Source organism: Drosophila mauritiana, chromosome 3R (assembly GCF_004382145.1).
Source record: "Drosophila mauritiana strain mau12 chromosome 3R, ASM438214v1, whole genome shotgun sequence".
In the NCBI taxonomy this organism is placed as follows: domain Eukaryota; kingdom Metazoa; phylum Arthropoda; class Insecta; order Diptera; family Drosophilidae; genus Drosophila; species Drosophila mauritiana.
Genome location: NC_046670.1, coordinates 18,523,223 through 18,536,689, shown reverse-complemented (window position 1 = coordinate 18,536,689; position 13,467 = coordinate 18,523,223). Strand labels below are relative to the sequence as shown.

The 13,467-nt window shown below is 44.1% G+C and overlaps 4 protein-coding genes across 8 annotated transcripts; 2 read left to right on the top strand and 2 right to left on the bottom strand.

The window, feature by feature from the left end:
• The first annotated feature begins 1,261 nt into the window (after nt 1-1,261).
• Nucleotides 1,262-4,974, top strand: LOC117142861 (DNA polymerase iota). 3 transcript variants are annotated; one of them, XM_033307117.1, is made up of 3 exons: nt 1,262-1,301; nt 1,841-2,812; nt 2,876-4,974. In XM_033307117.1, the coding sequence occupies exons 2-3, from the start codon at nt 1,856-1,858 to the stop codon at nt 4,124-4,126; spliced, it is 2,208 nt and encodes a 735-aa protein (XP_033163008.1). In that variant the 5' UTR covers nt 1,262-1,301; nt 1,841-1,855; the 3' UTR covers nt 4,127-4,974. The 3 variants fall into 3 exon arrangements, with proteins under 3 accessions (XP_033163008.1, XP_033163007.1, XP_033163006.1); XM_033307116.1 differs by having other exon boundaries at nt 1,297-1,384; XM_033307115.1 differs by lacking the exon at nt 1,262-1,301 and adding an exon at nt 1,689-1,783.
• Nucleotides 4,690-8,157, bottom strand: LOC117142864 (transcriptional adapter 2B). 2 transcript variants are annotated; one of them, XM_033307126.1, is made up of 4 exons: nt 7,948-8,157; nt 6,302-7,177; nt 5,686-5,765; nt 4,690-5,618 (listed from the first exon to the last, which is right to left on the bottom strand). In XM_033307126.1, exons 1-4 carry the CDS (start codon nt 8,059-8,061, stop codon nt 5,021-5,023), a joined length of 1,668 nt encoding a protein of 555 aa, XP_033163017.1. In that variant the 5' UTR covers nt 8,062-8,157; the 3' UTR covers nt 4,690-5,020. The 2 variants fall into 2 exon arrangements, with proteins under 2 accessions (XP_033163017.1, XP_033163018.1); XM_033307127.1 differs by having other exon boundaries at nt 5,402-5,618; nt 5,686-5,835.
• A 319-nt stretch (nt 8,158-8,476) lies between these two features.
• LOC117142868 (CUE domain-containing protein 2) lies at nt 8,477-11,484 on the bottom strand. Its single transcript, XM_033307136.1, has 4 exons — nt 10,927-11,484; nt 10,617-10,863; nt 10,380-10,546; nt 8,477-10,245 (listed from the first exon to the last, which is right to left on the bottom strand). Exons 1-4 carry the CDS (start codon nt 11,238-11,240, stop codon nt 10,059-10,061), a joined length of 915 nt encoding a protein of 304 aa, XP_033163027.1. The 5' UTR covers nt 11,241-11,484; the 3' UTR covers nt 8,477-10,058.
• Nucleotides 11,485-11,717: 233 nt separating this feature from the next.
• Nucleotides 11,718-13,417, top strand: LOC117142867 (tether containing UBX domain for GLUT4). 2 transcript variants are annotated; one of them, XM_033307135.1, is made up of 2 exons: nt 11,718-11,857; nt 11,918-13,417. In XM_033307135.1, the coding sequence occupies exon 2, from the start codon at nt 11,929-11,931 to the stop codon at nt 13,363-13,365; it is 1,437 nt and encodes a 478-aa protein (XP_033163026.1). In that variant the 5' UTR covers nt 11,718-11,857; nt 11,918-11,928; the 3' UTR covers nt 13,366-13,417. The 2 variants fall into 2 exon arrangements, with proteins under 2 accessions (XP_033163026.1, XP_033163025.1); XM_033307134.1 differs by having other exon boundaries at nt 11,913-13,417.
• The last annotated feature ends 50 nt before the right edge of the window (nt 13,418-13,467 follow it).

The window sequence follows — 13,467 nt, the reverse complement described above, 5'->3', positions numbered from 1 at the left end:
CCTTGGGCCTGTGATATACTTTTCAATGAATATAGCACGCCCTTTTTTACAATATACTTCTGCCATATATATATATCTGAAACGTTCGGATTTTCAATCAAAAAACACAATTTTAAATGCGTCAGCTTATTATTTAATTTATATGTTTTGTATATTCAGAAGAGCGAAGTCCATTTAAACTGTATTTATATTCTGTAGAGCATTGTCCCAAAAATTATACTTCTATTTTCCTTTAGTACTCGAGATGGCTCCGGCTGAAATTGGCTTGGGATCACCGTGAACGGATGCCAAGGCGAGGATCAAAAGAGTGCAGATAGCGAAAATCTTTATTGTAGTAGCTTGTGGTGCACTCTGGGATATGATCCACCTTTTTATACCCCTAAATTTAAGCCAACTGGTTTTCTAAATTCATACATTTCTGGTATTTATTCTAATACCAATTAGTAGCTCAGACGATTTTATTTGATCTTTCGTTCGAAGAATTCGCATGTTTAGCAATGTTAATGATCAAACCAGTAAACAGTAGTAGTACTAAAAGTGCATCTTATATGTAATTTGATTAGTACACTTAGCATTCATTAAGATATTCCAAATATATGTTCCCATATGGTCCCACAAATCTGAGCAATACGTGAAATGCGTGCTCTATATTTCAATTCAATAATCTATATTCATAAATGTATTCATTCCATTAAAGGAATATTACAAGAAAATAAACGTTTTTCAAACATATTGTCTAAATCTATTTATTTCCTAGATCGTGATTTGAAAATAACGTACTTTCGTGGAAATGTCTGTTGTTTAGCAATGTTAATGATCAAACCAGTAAACAGTAGTAGTACTAAAAGTGCATCTTATATGTAATTTGATTAGTACACTTAGCATTCATTAAGATATTCCAAATATATGTTCCCATATGGTCCCACAAATCTGAGCAATACGTGAAATGCGTGCTCTATATTTCAATTCAATAATCTATATTCATAAATGTATTCATTCCATTAAAGGAATATTACAAGAAAATAAACGTTTTTCAAACATATTGTCTAAATCTATTTATTTCCTAGATCGTGATTTTAAAATAACGTACTTTCGTGGAAATGTCTGTTGTTAAGTTGCTATCCAGATTTCTACACAGCTTGGGAGTTGTCATTCTAATTTTTATACAAGTCCATCCAATTTTTATACAAGTCCAGGGCTGCCATATTCTTTAACATCTTGAGAGTTGCCATCTTGATTTCAGTCAATTGCTTATCGATTCCAACCTTGCCATCGCTGTATTCCCATCTCTATATTTCAAGGTAAATATAAACCCAAATTAAAAGTAATATTTTACTACAGTCCCGTGCACTTGATCTTTAAATCGTCTTATTAAAATTCACCGGTAAGTTAAGGGGAGCGATAAACCAGAAAAGGGTTAAGCTCACCGTGGCGTACGAAATTCGTTGTATTTTTTGACCACAAACTAATGCGTCATCGCCAAACAGACAACTATGTGCAATATTTTGTTGTGGTTCGTTGTAATTGTTTAGCCGGCACTCATTCCTGGGTTGTGTGTGTGCGCGTTGGCGTTTAGCTTGAATGTTTTTCGCAATGTTTGATTAGAAAGTCGGCGGCGCCAGTGGAAGAAGAAGAAACGACGAGCAACAGTGGCAGCAGCAAAGTAACAGATTTCACATCCAGATGCTCTCTCTCCCTCTCTCTCTCTCTCTTTTGTTTCTCCGCCAGCCATCCAACTTGCATCAGAATACCCTGTAAATGAGGGTTTGCTGGACTTATCCTAGTATTTGTCTTCTATTTAACACTTACATTCCTATTTCATGGACTTTCGCATTTTCAGGCGATCAGAACCGTCATGGACTTCGCTAGCGTACTCGGTAAAAGCGAGGCGCATCAGCGCACCATTATCCACCTGGACATGGACTACTTCTACGCTCAGGTAGAGGAGATTCGGGATCCAACGCTGCGGTCGAAGGCCCTAGGCATTCAGCAGAAGAACATCGTGGTCACCTGCAACTATGTGGCGCGGGCCAAAGGAGTGACGAAATTGATGCTGATTGCAGAGGCACAGCGCATCTGTCCCGATTTGGTGCTTGTCAATGGAGAAGACCTCGCCCCTTATCGGCAGATGTCGCAAAGGATCTTTGACCTCCTGCTTAACTACACTCCCCTAGTGGAGAAGCTTGGCTTCGATGAGAACTTTATGGATGTGACTGCTCTGGTAGAACTGCGACAGGCTCATGTAGCTGAGGCCCTGTTGAGACCACCGGTGGGTCATACGTATCCGGCGGATGGTACTCCCTTGTCAAATTGCGATTGTGGCTGTGCCCAGCGTCTGGCCATCGGCACTCGGATCGCCCAGGAAATCAGGGAGGAACTCAAGCTCCGGCTGGGAATTACCTGCTGCGCTGGAATCGCCTATAACAAGCTGCTGGCCAAACTGGTCGGCAGTAGTCATAAGCCTAATCAGCAGACCGTTCTTGTTGCCACCTATGCAGAGCAGTTTATGCGGGAACTGGGCGACCTAAAACGAATCACTGGGATTGGGCAGAAGACGCAGTGCCTTCTCCTGGAGGCGGGTATGTCATCCGTCGAGCAGCTGCAGCAGTGTGACATGGACGTAATGCGGAAGAAATTTGGATTTGAAACTGCCACCCGACTGCGAGATCTGGCCTTTGGCCGTGACACGAGCTCAGTCCGTCCCAGCGGAAAACCAAAGACCATTGGAATGGAAGATGCCTGTAAGCCAATATCGGTGCGTACCGATGTGGAGGAAAGGTTTCGCATGCTGCTCAAGCGGCTGGTGGAGCAAGTAAGTTGACAGTCATCTATAAGTTCGGTAACAGCCAACTTACTAACACATTTGATATTCCAGGTTGCAGAGGATGGTCGCGTTCCCATTGCCATCAAGGTCGTGCTCCGCAAGTTCGACTCGCAAAAGAAGAGCAGCCATCGTGAAACCAAACAGGCTAACATTCTACCCTCCCTTTTTAAGACCTCCATGTGTCCAGGAGAAACTGGAGTAAGCAAGGTACAATTGGCAGATGGCGCCCAGGATAAACTCCTTAAGATTGTGATGCGACTTTTTGAGCGAATTGTTGATATGAGCAAGCCCTTCAACATCACTCTACTGGGCCTCGCATTCTCCAAGTTCCAGGAGCGCAAGGTTGGCTCCTCATCAATTGCTAATTTCCTGATCAAAAAGGCGGATCTGGAGGTGCAGTCTATCACCTCACTGACAAATACGAGTCTCACAAGTCCCACAGCGGAGAGTCCCACATCAGACGAATGCGCCTTTCGCTCCTCGCCAACAACATTCAAACCCAGCGATCAGTTCTATCGGAGAAGAGCCACTACTGCATCACCTGTGCCCATGTTACTTGATAATGGGTCCGAATCAGCGGCCACCAATTCGGATTTCAGCGACTTCTCTGAGACTGAGGTGGAACCCTCGCCGAAAAAGAGTCGCATTGGCCGATTACTAGTTTCTAAGCGCAGCCGCTTGGCGGCGGATGTGGGAGATTCCGCCGCCGAAATAGCTTCACCCAGCAAACTGCGCGTCTGTGATCTGCGTCTCAACTCGCGGGATAGCGAGAAAGACTTTCCCATGAGCACCACGCCTTCTACGTCCGCGCCTGCGCCTCGCTTCCGCACCGTCCAGCCACCAAACACGTTGCTGCAACGGATCGACGGAAGTCTACGCTTTGTTACGACGCGCACTGCCAGTCGCTTGAGCTCAAATGCTAGTTCCACGGCCTCCTCGCCGCTTCCTTCTCCCATGGACGACTCCATGGCAATGAGCGCACCCAGCACAACAACCTTGTCATTTCCCTCACCCACCACGACAGCGGAGGTCACCAGCGGCAGTAGTACGGTCACGTGTGATGCCCTAACGAATATAGCATGTCCAGCGGGTGTGGATGCCGAGGTGTTCAAAGAGCTACCCGTGGAGCTGCAGACCGAGTTGATCGCATCGTGGCGCAGCTCCCTGGTGGCGGCTGTCGAGCAAACGAATGGGACCGGTGCCACTACAAGCGCAGCGATCGCCAGTGGAGCCCCAGCAACTGCCACAACCGCCAACGGTCAGAAGAACACTTTGTATCGCTACTTTCTTCGGAATAAGTGATGCAGTGTATCCGAGCATCACATCGTTTTAGTTATAAGAGCGAAGAGAATAAATTTGTTTAAATATATGATATATTTTTGTAGGTATACGGTTACAGAGTGCAAGTTTAAGGGTGCCGCCTTGGACGAACATAAGCTAGGATAAATAACTAGTGGGTTTTCTGAACTGAATGAGTGAATTGGTTAAGTTAATAATACCGAAGAAAGTCATTAGAAACCCGCATTTTCGTTTAACATGTTTTAATCTTCGCTAATTTATAAAGCATTCCAAATGTCTTAGCATATTAGATATTTATATATTTTTTCCAGCATTGTTTTCCATTCCTCAGCTTAGTACATTGAATATCATGCTCATGGCCTTTAATGAATTATTACGTTCAAATGCATTGTTCAGCGTCTTGCCTAGAAAACTAGCTAAGATAAGAAATAATATACAAATATAAATACTCAACGCGGTGGTATCGCTATCAGAGGCTTACTCAATACTTTACTTCTTACATATCCTAGCGGCGTTCAGTCCGAAGCGGTCTCCCAGCTGTGAGATCCGAGAAACAAGTCGCGTCCTTGTTGTACATTCACTATTACATTTATTACTTCATTTACAATTCATATCATACATATTCAATTGGTTGGGTCACCTACTTAAGCTTAGTTAATACACAATATCTGGATCCCGACATCTCACACAAAGGAACAACACTTAATGTAATTGAGCTTGACTTGATACAAGTAAATTGATTTTCAGTTTTGTAGTTTTTACCTTGATGAAAATGGCAACGACAGTTGAACAGTATAAAAATGTCTTTAACCTATTCTAACTATTGCAAAAATAAAGTGAAGTCCTTGGAAATGCATGTGGCTCTTAATCGAAGGGGCGCGGAAAGTTGGAAGGTGTTCAGTGGCTCAGCCAGCCGCACTTGATAAAGAACTTGCGCAACGAAGTCTCCATAGGACTACCCAACGATGGTGCTCCGCTCAAGCAGACAGTCTTAACCGAGAGGTAGGTGGTGGGCGTAATATTATGCTTCTTGCACAGATCCAGCTCGTTGTGACTGAGCAGTTCACTGCCCGGCGGCTGGGGCAGATGTTTCAGTTCCTCCAGCTGGGTGCGCAATTTTAGGCTCATGCTGGGCACCTGATCACTGCCTCCGCCGGCGGCCTCGTTTTGCATTTTGTGCTGGTTGCCGCTTTGCAGGAGCTGAGGATGCTGCTGCAGCGGCTGCAGATGTTGTTGGCTTCCCTTCGCCGAGTTCGTTGGCAGATTCGCCATCGTCGTAGCCGTGGAAGTCACTCCCGTCGTCGCTCCCGAGTCCACTGTTACCCCCATTACCATTCCCGTCGTCTGCAGCATCGTAGCTGCCGACGATCCCCGACAGCTATCCAAGTAGTTTTTGCTGGGCAATAATGCGCCGGAGCAGGTCGGGTCGGCGATGTGGAGCGTGTTTCTTGGTGCGATTGAATTTGAACTTGCCTCGGCGCCGCTTGATATTTCGCTAAGCAAAGGAAAGCCCGTATTATTTAAGTTCTAAGGTATTTGCAACTTTTTGCCAAACTACTTACACCTTTCTGAGATTCGGTTGTGGGGAGTGCAAGGAAGAGCTTGGCGGCCGATGACTTCCATTGGAGGGTTGCGTGTGGTCCTGTGGTTAAACATTGTCTTATAGAACCATTCGAACGCTCGTTGTTTGGCGCGTTTATTATGCAGTGGAGCTGAATATCGTGAGACAAGACGGAAAAGCGATTGTAAGAGTTGGGTCAGTTTAGGTGAGGACGGTTAAAGCAAGGCAGAACACACGATATTCAACTCGTCATGCATTCTCAGTGGGAAAAAGCTTACTTTAAGGGGGATGAAATCGAAACAAGCCAATTTGACCATCTAATATTCTGGATTAAGTATACCAAATCCATTTATCCAAACTTTTATCCATACATACAACTTAAATCATTTGGTTTCTTTCAATTTAAGTTAATCTGCTCATTGTGGTAAAATTATAAAGCTACCGGAACACCTATTTCTCGTAACTTTTGTGAAACAATCGATAGGAAATGTAATATGTTTTGGATTTTAATTTTAAAAAAGTGTTAGCGATCCAAAAAGATCGGTTTTTCAAGTCCAAATTAAATATTTAATGGTTAGTTCGATTTCGGCACCCCTGTTGCCGAGCCTTACACTTACGGTCTTGCCGTGGCCATATGGTCCTGTAGAGCGGTGCGTCGCTGTTGCGGCGTGCTGCTCGAAGTGTGTGCATTCCGCGATTTTGGTCAGGCCATTATACCGGTATCGGTACAGCTCTGACTGTCGAATGCGCAGTTCCTTTTCGCGCTCCAGTGATCCCAATAGCCGCTCATACTCGTTACACGTGTAAAACTGGGCGTAGACTCGAAATCTGTCCCGAAACTCGCGCTGCTCCTTGGTGAGTCCTTGTTGCTGAGCGTAATTTCTGTTGCGGAAGAAATTTGACACTAACTGATAGTCCCTGACCATTCGTTTCCTGCGAGCACGCTCTCTGAGTCGGCGGGTGTAGATGTCAACGTGGGCCAGCTTAAGCATCACATCCACCTCCGTATCCTCGGAGCTTAACGAGATGTTGGAGATCAGTTGCTCTGCCGTGGGATCGTACTCCCGCTCAAAGCTGTCCCTGTTGGGCATGTAGCCCAGCTGCATCGCCTCATCGGAGTTGATTTCCAATGGAGGCAAGGTAGAGAGAGCATTGGTGCCCAGAGGACCAGCGTCGTCGTCTCCAGTGTGATCGATAAGGCGGGGTCTTTGGCTCTGAGCCGGCGTCCAAGTGGCCCTTCCAATCGTGCCATTTACAAACTTATTCACGTACTCCTCCTTGGCATCCTCCGCTGACTTCGTCTCAATGTGCTTGCTAATGTCCTCCCAGTTCCCGAAGCCGTATTGCTCAATTGCATCCAACAGACGGATCTCCTCTCGTGCCGTCCACGCCCCCTTTCCACGAAATACACTTAATATGGAGGTGCCGGTGTCCATGAACTGGTAGGGGTGGTTGTTTTGATGGGCGCCGATCTCAGCACCTGCGGCAAAGCACTGCGCAAAAAAATAAACAATAATACAACATAAATACAGAGTCAGCTGTTTTTTAATCAATATGGTGAAATTGCCGGTTGTGTGTATGTATTTGTATGTCTAGATGAGTCAGTTTTTTGGTTCCAAATTTGCGACGCATCTCTAGATTGTGCGAGTGTGGGTGTAACAGGGTGGGTCGATTATGTTGACGAAGAAAAGGTGTGAATAATTCCTCGAAAAATAATTTGATAAGGAAATTAAAACAGAAACACATTTCATATTGGTTTTTTGTAGTGACAGAACGTATTTTGGTACAAGATTCAAACACTTATTTTCACTTTTTTCAATTTATGGCATTTAACTAAATAATAATGACACTCCTTATGTTGAAGGAAGTAATTTTTCTAAAATCAACAATGGAGTTATCCATATGTTTATATTACTTTATTTAACTACGATAGTCTACCTATTTACTAAAATTAACAATAAAAAATTTCCTTTAAATAAACAAAAAGTTACAAAGATATATAATTTTCTTGTCAAGATCTGGGTGAGGTTAATTTTGAGGATTGAGGCCGAGAGGAGTTAGATAATTCAGATTTTAGATTGACCATCCAAAGATTGACCATTCAAGAATTTGGTAAGGAAGTGGTAATATTTTATTATAATCACTGATTTTTATTATTTAAAAATCCATGTACAAGTTTCAAGAACCTCAAAAAGAGCGACCCACCCTACTGCACACATATATACGTGCGTCGCTCGACGGCGTGTATGTGTGAGTTACTTACTTGTAGACACAAATCGAAGTTTTCGCACTCCGCGCAGTGCACCCGAATGCCCTGAATATCATCCTGGCAATTTGTACAATTATACTTTGTGAATAAATCCGCGATTGTGGTCATTTTGGGCCAAAACCTGGATTTTCACGACAATTATGAGTTGTGCGAAAAAAACCTATGCCAGTAATGTGACCAGACGCGAAGTCAACGCCATATTGCTCGACTAAGAATTCGTATATATACGGCCAACAAACCGAACCAGTTCATCGGAACAGTGCCGCCTATATACTTGTCTTAAAGCTATTTCTAGCTAATTTTCATAATTGTTCAGAGAAGGATAACATCAAACTTGTTTAATTATATTTCATTTCTAAATTATAATACTTACCAAAAGTACCGTCACATTAGTATATAGAATACAAATTCACAATATTAGGTACACATTTAAGACTCCAATGTTTATGCGTTAAATATTGATAGTAGTTTATTTAATAATTTCAAAAGTTTAATTCGAGTGTTTTTGCCTTTTTTAAGTTAATTTTTACGCGAATATCACAAAAATAATATTTAAAATTAAATTAAACTAAAATAAAAGAAGTGAATATCAAACCAAAACCAGGTAAACATAAACACGAATTTGTGATGGTTAAAACATTTGTAGCGTGGTGCTGAATAAAAATATAAAAAACCATGTGCTGAAAATGCAGTTCGATACGTAAATATAAAGCGGTGGTCAGGATTAAAAACTTAAGCTAAATTCTGAGATTTACAAGTAATGATAAAATGGGTTAATATCTTTTGTCTCAAACAAAATGTGTAAAACTAATAACTGCCGAAAAATATTTCGGTTGCTTACATCTAACATGAATAGGGCGTGGGACAGCCGTGATATTGTAGGTTACAATCATTACAATCATTGGGAAGGATCATTGGGGTAGGCTACGCTGTATAAATAGTTGATTATTCGATTAGTTTATATGCTGAATACGTTTAGATTATTGTTAGTATTGCTGTCTTACACCGAGCGGTAGCCGAATTGTTATGGGTTCGAGATATCTCAGTGGGCGGTGAGGACTAGTTTGTGTTGCATGTGGCTTTGGTGGCATTGTTGCTAGTTTACTCTTGCTAGTTAGCTTGGACCAGAGAAAAACAAAACGAGTTCCACGATACAAAATGGGTTAACAGATCTTAAACAGATATGGCAAGTTACTTGTGCAGCTGCGTTTCCAAAACACGCACACGGCCAACAAAATTTATCAATTCGAGTACCTAAAAACGTCTAAATAAGTATATTTGAGCGCCAAATTCGGTTTTGGTGTCGCACCTGCGTCTGATCCTAGGGACTGAAGTAGGTTTAACAATACTATTCGAGGACATGCAAGAGTTTGAGATTCACGATTTTCACAGATACGGTTCGATTTGAATTCGCTTGCGTAAGGAACTAAGGAAAAGTCACAGCGCAGGCGCGAGCCCAGTCGTCATAATTGAAGACTGGCAACGGAAACAGATCCATGTCCAGATCCGTCTGACCCGCCTGCTCCCAGCAACGAGACTCATAAGCAGGCGGCCGCGATGGATGGGCTCTTAAAATTTGCATAAGCGAGTAGTCCTAAAGCATAACTATCAACTAATTTGGTATGTAAAGTCTTTGTGTCTTTGTCATGGGCATTGGTGCGATGAGGGCTCGAGGTCCAGTGGCAATGGCCAACTAGCAACAGTAAGACCAACATGCCGGCCGATGCCACAAACTCTGCACCATACTCACTCGGATATGGGAACCGATTCGCTGTGCTCGGTGGCTCGTCTTTATCTCTAAACTCTCGCTGCTCATCGTCATCGTCTTGGGAAGCATCTAAACATTGGCTAAGCTTGGCGGGGATCACTGGTATGGTGAAGCTGGAATAGGTGCTGACATGGCTTTTGGCGGCGCTCAGCCCAACAATATGCATATGATTGCACACACTGTGCTCGTTTTCGGGATGGCTGCTGTTGTTGATGCCGTCGGATCTGCAGCTACTGCTACTGGCGAAGATCGGTCTCGTGGGTGCGGATAAGTTACTGGGGTGTGGATTAATTTGCTTCTTGATAAAATACTTGAAGAGGGTTTTGTTCCTCTTTAGTTACGGTTGAATCTGCTTCTTGGGTTTTTTTAACTCAGCATCTTCGTCACGCTTAATCTCGGTGTACCGCTCGCCCTTAAGCGATACGATCTTATTGTCCCGATAGCGAACCAGCTTGCGAGGCTCCATCTTCGGTACCACCGGCTTGTACTCACGCTGGGTGGCGTTCTTGTCAACATAGGAGTACCTGGACGGGGTAAAAAAAAATAATATTTTATATTTGTAAGCTAAAGACTTACACATTCTGAAACTGCCTATTTCCAGTTGATATCTACTTTAATATACTGCTGTGTTTATTTGCTTTTTAAGGAGTACACTTACCTAGCGATAATACGATTCTTGAGTTCATTATCGTCGACGACTACATTCTTTTTAATGTAAGTAGTATGCGACTTGTCAGTAATACACTGGTTCGTCTCTTGACGATGCAAGAGGATCTGAGTGGCGCTATCGATGTCCCCCTTGGAAATTGCGATGCAGTGTTTGATCTATAAATGGATTTAAATTTATTCAACCGTATTAAAAATGTTTTACAATTGACCACAAACTAATACTCACCTCGGCAATTGCCGAATCCGGAAACATTTCCTGGAGCACCTCAGTCTCGTCGAGGAAGTAGTCGCAAGTGGAGCTGGAGCTGTCGGTTGAGCCTCCATCGCTAGTCTCCGAAAGATGTTGAGAACGCTTGTTGCCGCCACAGCCGCCGCTGCTGCTGCTGTTCGAAGAGAGCTCGTCTTTTTCGGAAGTTGACGAGTTGCGAGCACGCAGCTTGGACTCGGGAATAATGCTGGAGAGGCTAAGAGAACTGTAAATATAATTCATATTAAATGTAAGAACTTCTGTCAAAAGAATGAGAATGAAAACATACTTCAGCGATAAGTTGACGGCGTCTGGGTTTTCCTGGGTTTTCTCCATATCGGTAAGCTCATTGGCCAGCTTGTAGATCCAGTCACAGATGATGCCCTGGTCAATGGTTGAAAACTCCTCGAAGTAGGCTCCCATCATCTCCACAAAGCCATCAACATCGAAGCACGGATCCTGGGATGCCTCCTCCAAAATCGAAATAATGTACGAAAGCACTATTTCGTCCACAACACTAAAGTCGGCCCCCGGAATGTGGCCGCTGATAAATTGCACCAAGCTACGCTTCACCATCTCGTGCTGCTTCTCTAGATTGGTCATAATGGCTATATAGTTTAAATGGACTTCTAGAAGTGTATTTTGCTGGATCGGCGGTATTCAAAAAGCTCTCCCACGCAGGTCGTCACTCAAAATGCTGAAACTCACTCACACTCCCCGTAACTTAGAGCATGTCCTCTGACAGTCGTATTACTGAATTATAATTTAGTTTTATTGCAAATTCCGTTTTAAATAGTTTTGATTCAGCTAGCTGCGCCTTTCTTTTGCTTCTTCCTGCTGCAATCAATAATACTCCGATACACAGGCTGCTCCTATCGATTGGGATAGAAGGAACAAAAATCTATCGATAAGTGGCTTCGAATTTCATGGGTCTTATTGACGATAGGTAATTTATTTATTTAATTTATGTACATAATATATTTCAAAAAATTATACTGGGGGGTTATAAACTTAAATATTCAAATATTTAGAAATTCATAATTGGTAGAACTCCTGCTAACCGATATAAATCACGGGGCGCATCTCTAATGAAAATGGGAAAAGCGAAAGTCACGCAACGCAGTAAACAAATTTAAGGTATATCGATAGACGTACACCCACAACCCCAATTCCAGCCGGCAAATTCCGGAACGTAGTCTCTTCTTTAAAAGTCTATATAGGTGAGTCTTTTTTGCCTCTACCTCGTAGCTGCCATACCGATCCGTATTCTTGTAAGGAAGTTGCCAACCCGATGGACAAGCGCGTCACAGTCCTGCTGCCCAATGGTCGGCGGCAGAATGTGAACGTGACGGCGAACATGACGTTGTTGGAGATTCTGGAGACGGCCTGCTCCAAGCACGGCTACGATGCGGAGGAGCACTGCCTCAAGTTTCACAACAAGGTGGTCGGATTGACGCAACAGTTCCGTTTTAGTGGCCTGCCAAACAACTGTGTCCTTGAGATGGAGCAAACAGAAAAGCGGCGCACACTGAGTAACGTTCTGGTTTGCGTCCAACTAAACGACGGATCCCGCCAGCAAGCGGACTTCTCGCCCAACGACACCATATGGCTGGTGGTCGAGAAACTCTGCGAGTCACATGTCAAGGCTTACGAAAGCCCCGTCATCATCTACATGCGCAGCGAGGTCATAGGACAGGAGCAGATGCGCCAGACCACTCTTAAGTCCCTAGGGATCCTCGAGGGTCGTGCTATGATGCGTCTTATCGACAAAAAGCCCGAGGACCTTAAGACCCAGGCAAATGTGTACAAAGCTCCCGCTGTCAAGCCTCGGGTGGACAATGACGACCAGCCCAGTACCTCCCGCTCTGCAATGGCAGCTGGTGGCAGCGGAGGAGGCGGTGGATTTGCTCTTACCAGCAATATGATCAAGAATTTAAAACGCACGGCTCCTGAAGAAAAGGCCAGCGGTAGCGAAGCAGCCAAGCCCTTAGGGGAATCCAATCAAGAGCAGCAGCCTCAACCAGAAGCACCTAAATATGACTGGGGCAATGGTTCCGGATACGTAATGCACCACCCTCCCGAGCGAAAGCAGGCAGAAAACGAAGTCGAAGAGAATCCAGGCAAGGCTCCACCAGTGGTGAAAATAATTGGGCCACGCCAGGCTGTACTATTTTCCTTGGACGAATCCAAGAAGAATGCGAATGACCTGCCGGACTCATTTTTCGACTTGACCGTCAACGATTTGAAGATGGTACTCCGTGATTTAAAGCGTACTTCGAGCGGAGATGACGACGCTCCCTTGCTGACAGCAAAGCTGAGGGAATTGGAGCGCCAAAAGGCCATGTTGGCTAAGCTTAACCAGTACAAGGACTGTGTGCTGCGCATTCAGTTTCCCGATCGCTTCGTGCTCCAGGGCATGTTTAAGCCGCACGAGCCCCTTTCCAAGGTGGAGGATTTTGTTCGGGAGTTTTTGGTTCATTCAGGTGAGCAATTCCATCTCTTCACCATTCCACCGAAGAAGGTGTTGCCCTCCGGTGAAACGCTCCTGGAGCTGAATTTTGTTCCGAATGCCATTGTGCATTTTGGCTTTATCAAGGACTCGCTCAATGCGGTGAGCAATCGATTCGTGAAGGAGCAGTACGTGGATCAGTTGACGTCCGAGGAGGGAGCGCACTACGCGGTGCAAAAGTACCGCCTTACCCGTGCAACGGCCTCAGGATCTAGTTAATAGATACATACATACAGTCTGTGTGATATTAAATGAATCCGCTTTATTTCTATATATTTTTTTATTCGACACATTTTATTTAAAATAAGGATTGTCGTTTTA

Bases quoted from the DNA above. Each gene is read 5' to 3' on its own strand.
- LOC117142861 (XM_033307117.1), top strand. From the start codon at position 1,856: ATGGACTTCGCTAGCGTACTCGGTAAAAGCGAGGCGCATCAGCGCACC. The intron at 2,813-2,875 runs GTAAGTTGACAG...TTGATATTCCAG, and splicing joins TCAAGCGGCTGGTGGAGCAA to GTTGCAGAGGATGGTCGCGT.
- LOC117142864 (XM_033307126.1), bottom strand. From the start codon at position 8,061: ATGACCACAATCGCGGATTTATTCACAAAGTATAATTGTACAAATTGC. The intron at 7,178-7,947 runs GTAAGTAACTCA...TTTTTTGCGCAG, and splicing joins ACTTCGATTTGTGTCTACAA to TGCTTTGCCGCAGGTGCTGA. The intron at 5,766-6,301 runs GTAAGTGTAAGG...GTTTAACCACAG, and splicing joins CATATGGCCACGGCAAGACC to GACCACACGCAACCCTCCAA.
- LOC117142868 (XM_033307136.1), bottom strand. From the start codon at position 11,240: ATGACCAATCTAGAGAAGCAGCACGAGATGGTGAAGCGTAGCTTGGTG. The intron at 10,864-10,926 runs GTATGTTTTCAT...TTATATTTACAG, and splicing joins GCCGTCAACTTATCGCTGAA to TTCTCTTAGCCTCTCCAGCA. The intron at 10,246-10,379 runs GTAAGTGTACTC...TACCCCGTCCAG, and splicing joins AAGAATCGTATTATCGCTAG to GTACTCCTATGTTGACAAGA.
- LOC117142867 (XM_033307135.1), top strand. From the start codon at position 11,929: ATGGACAAGCGCGTCACAGTCCTGCTGCCCAATGGTCGGCGGCAGAAT.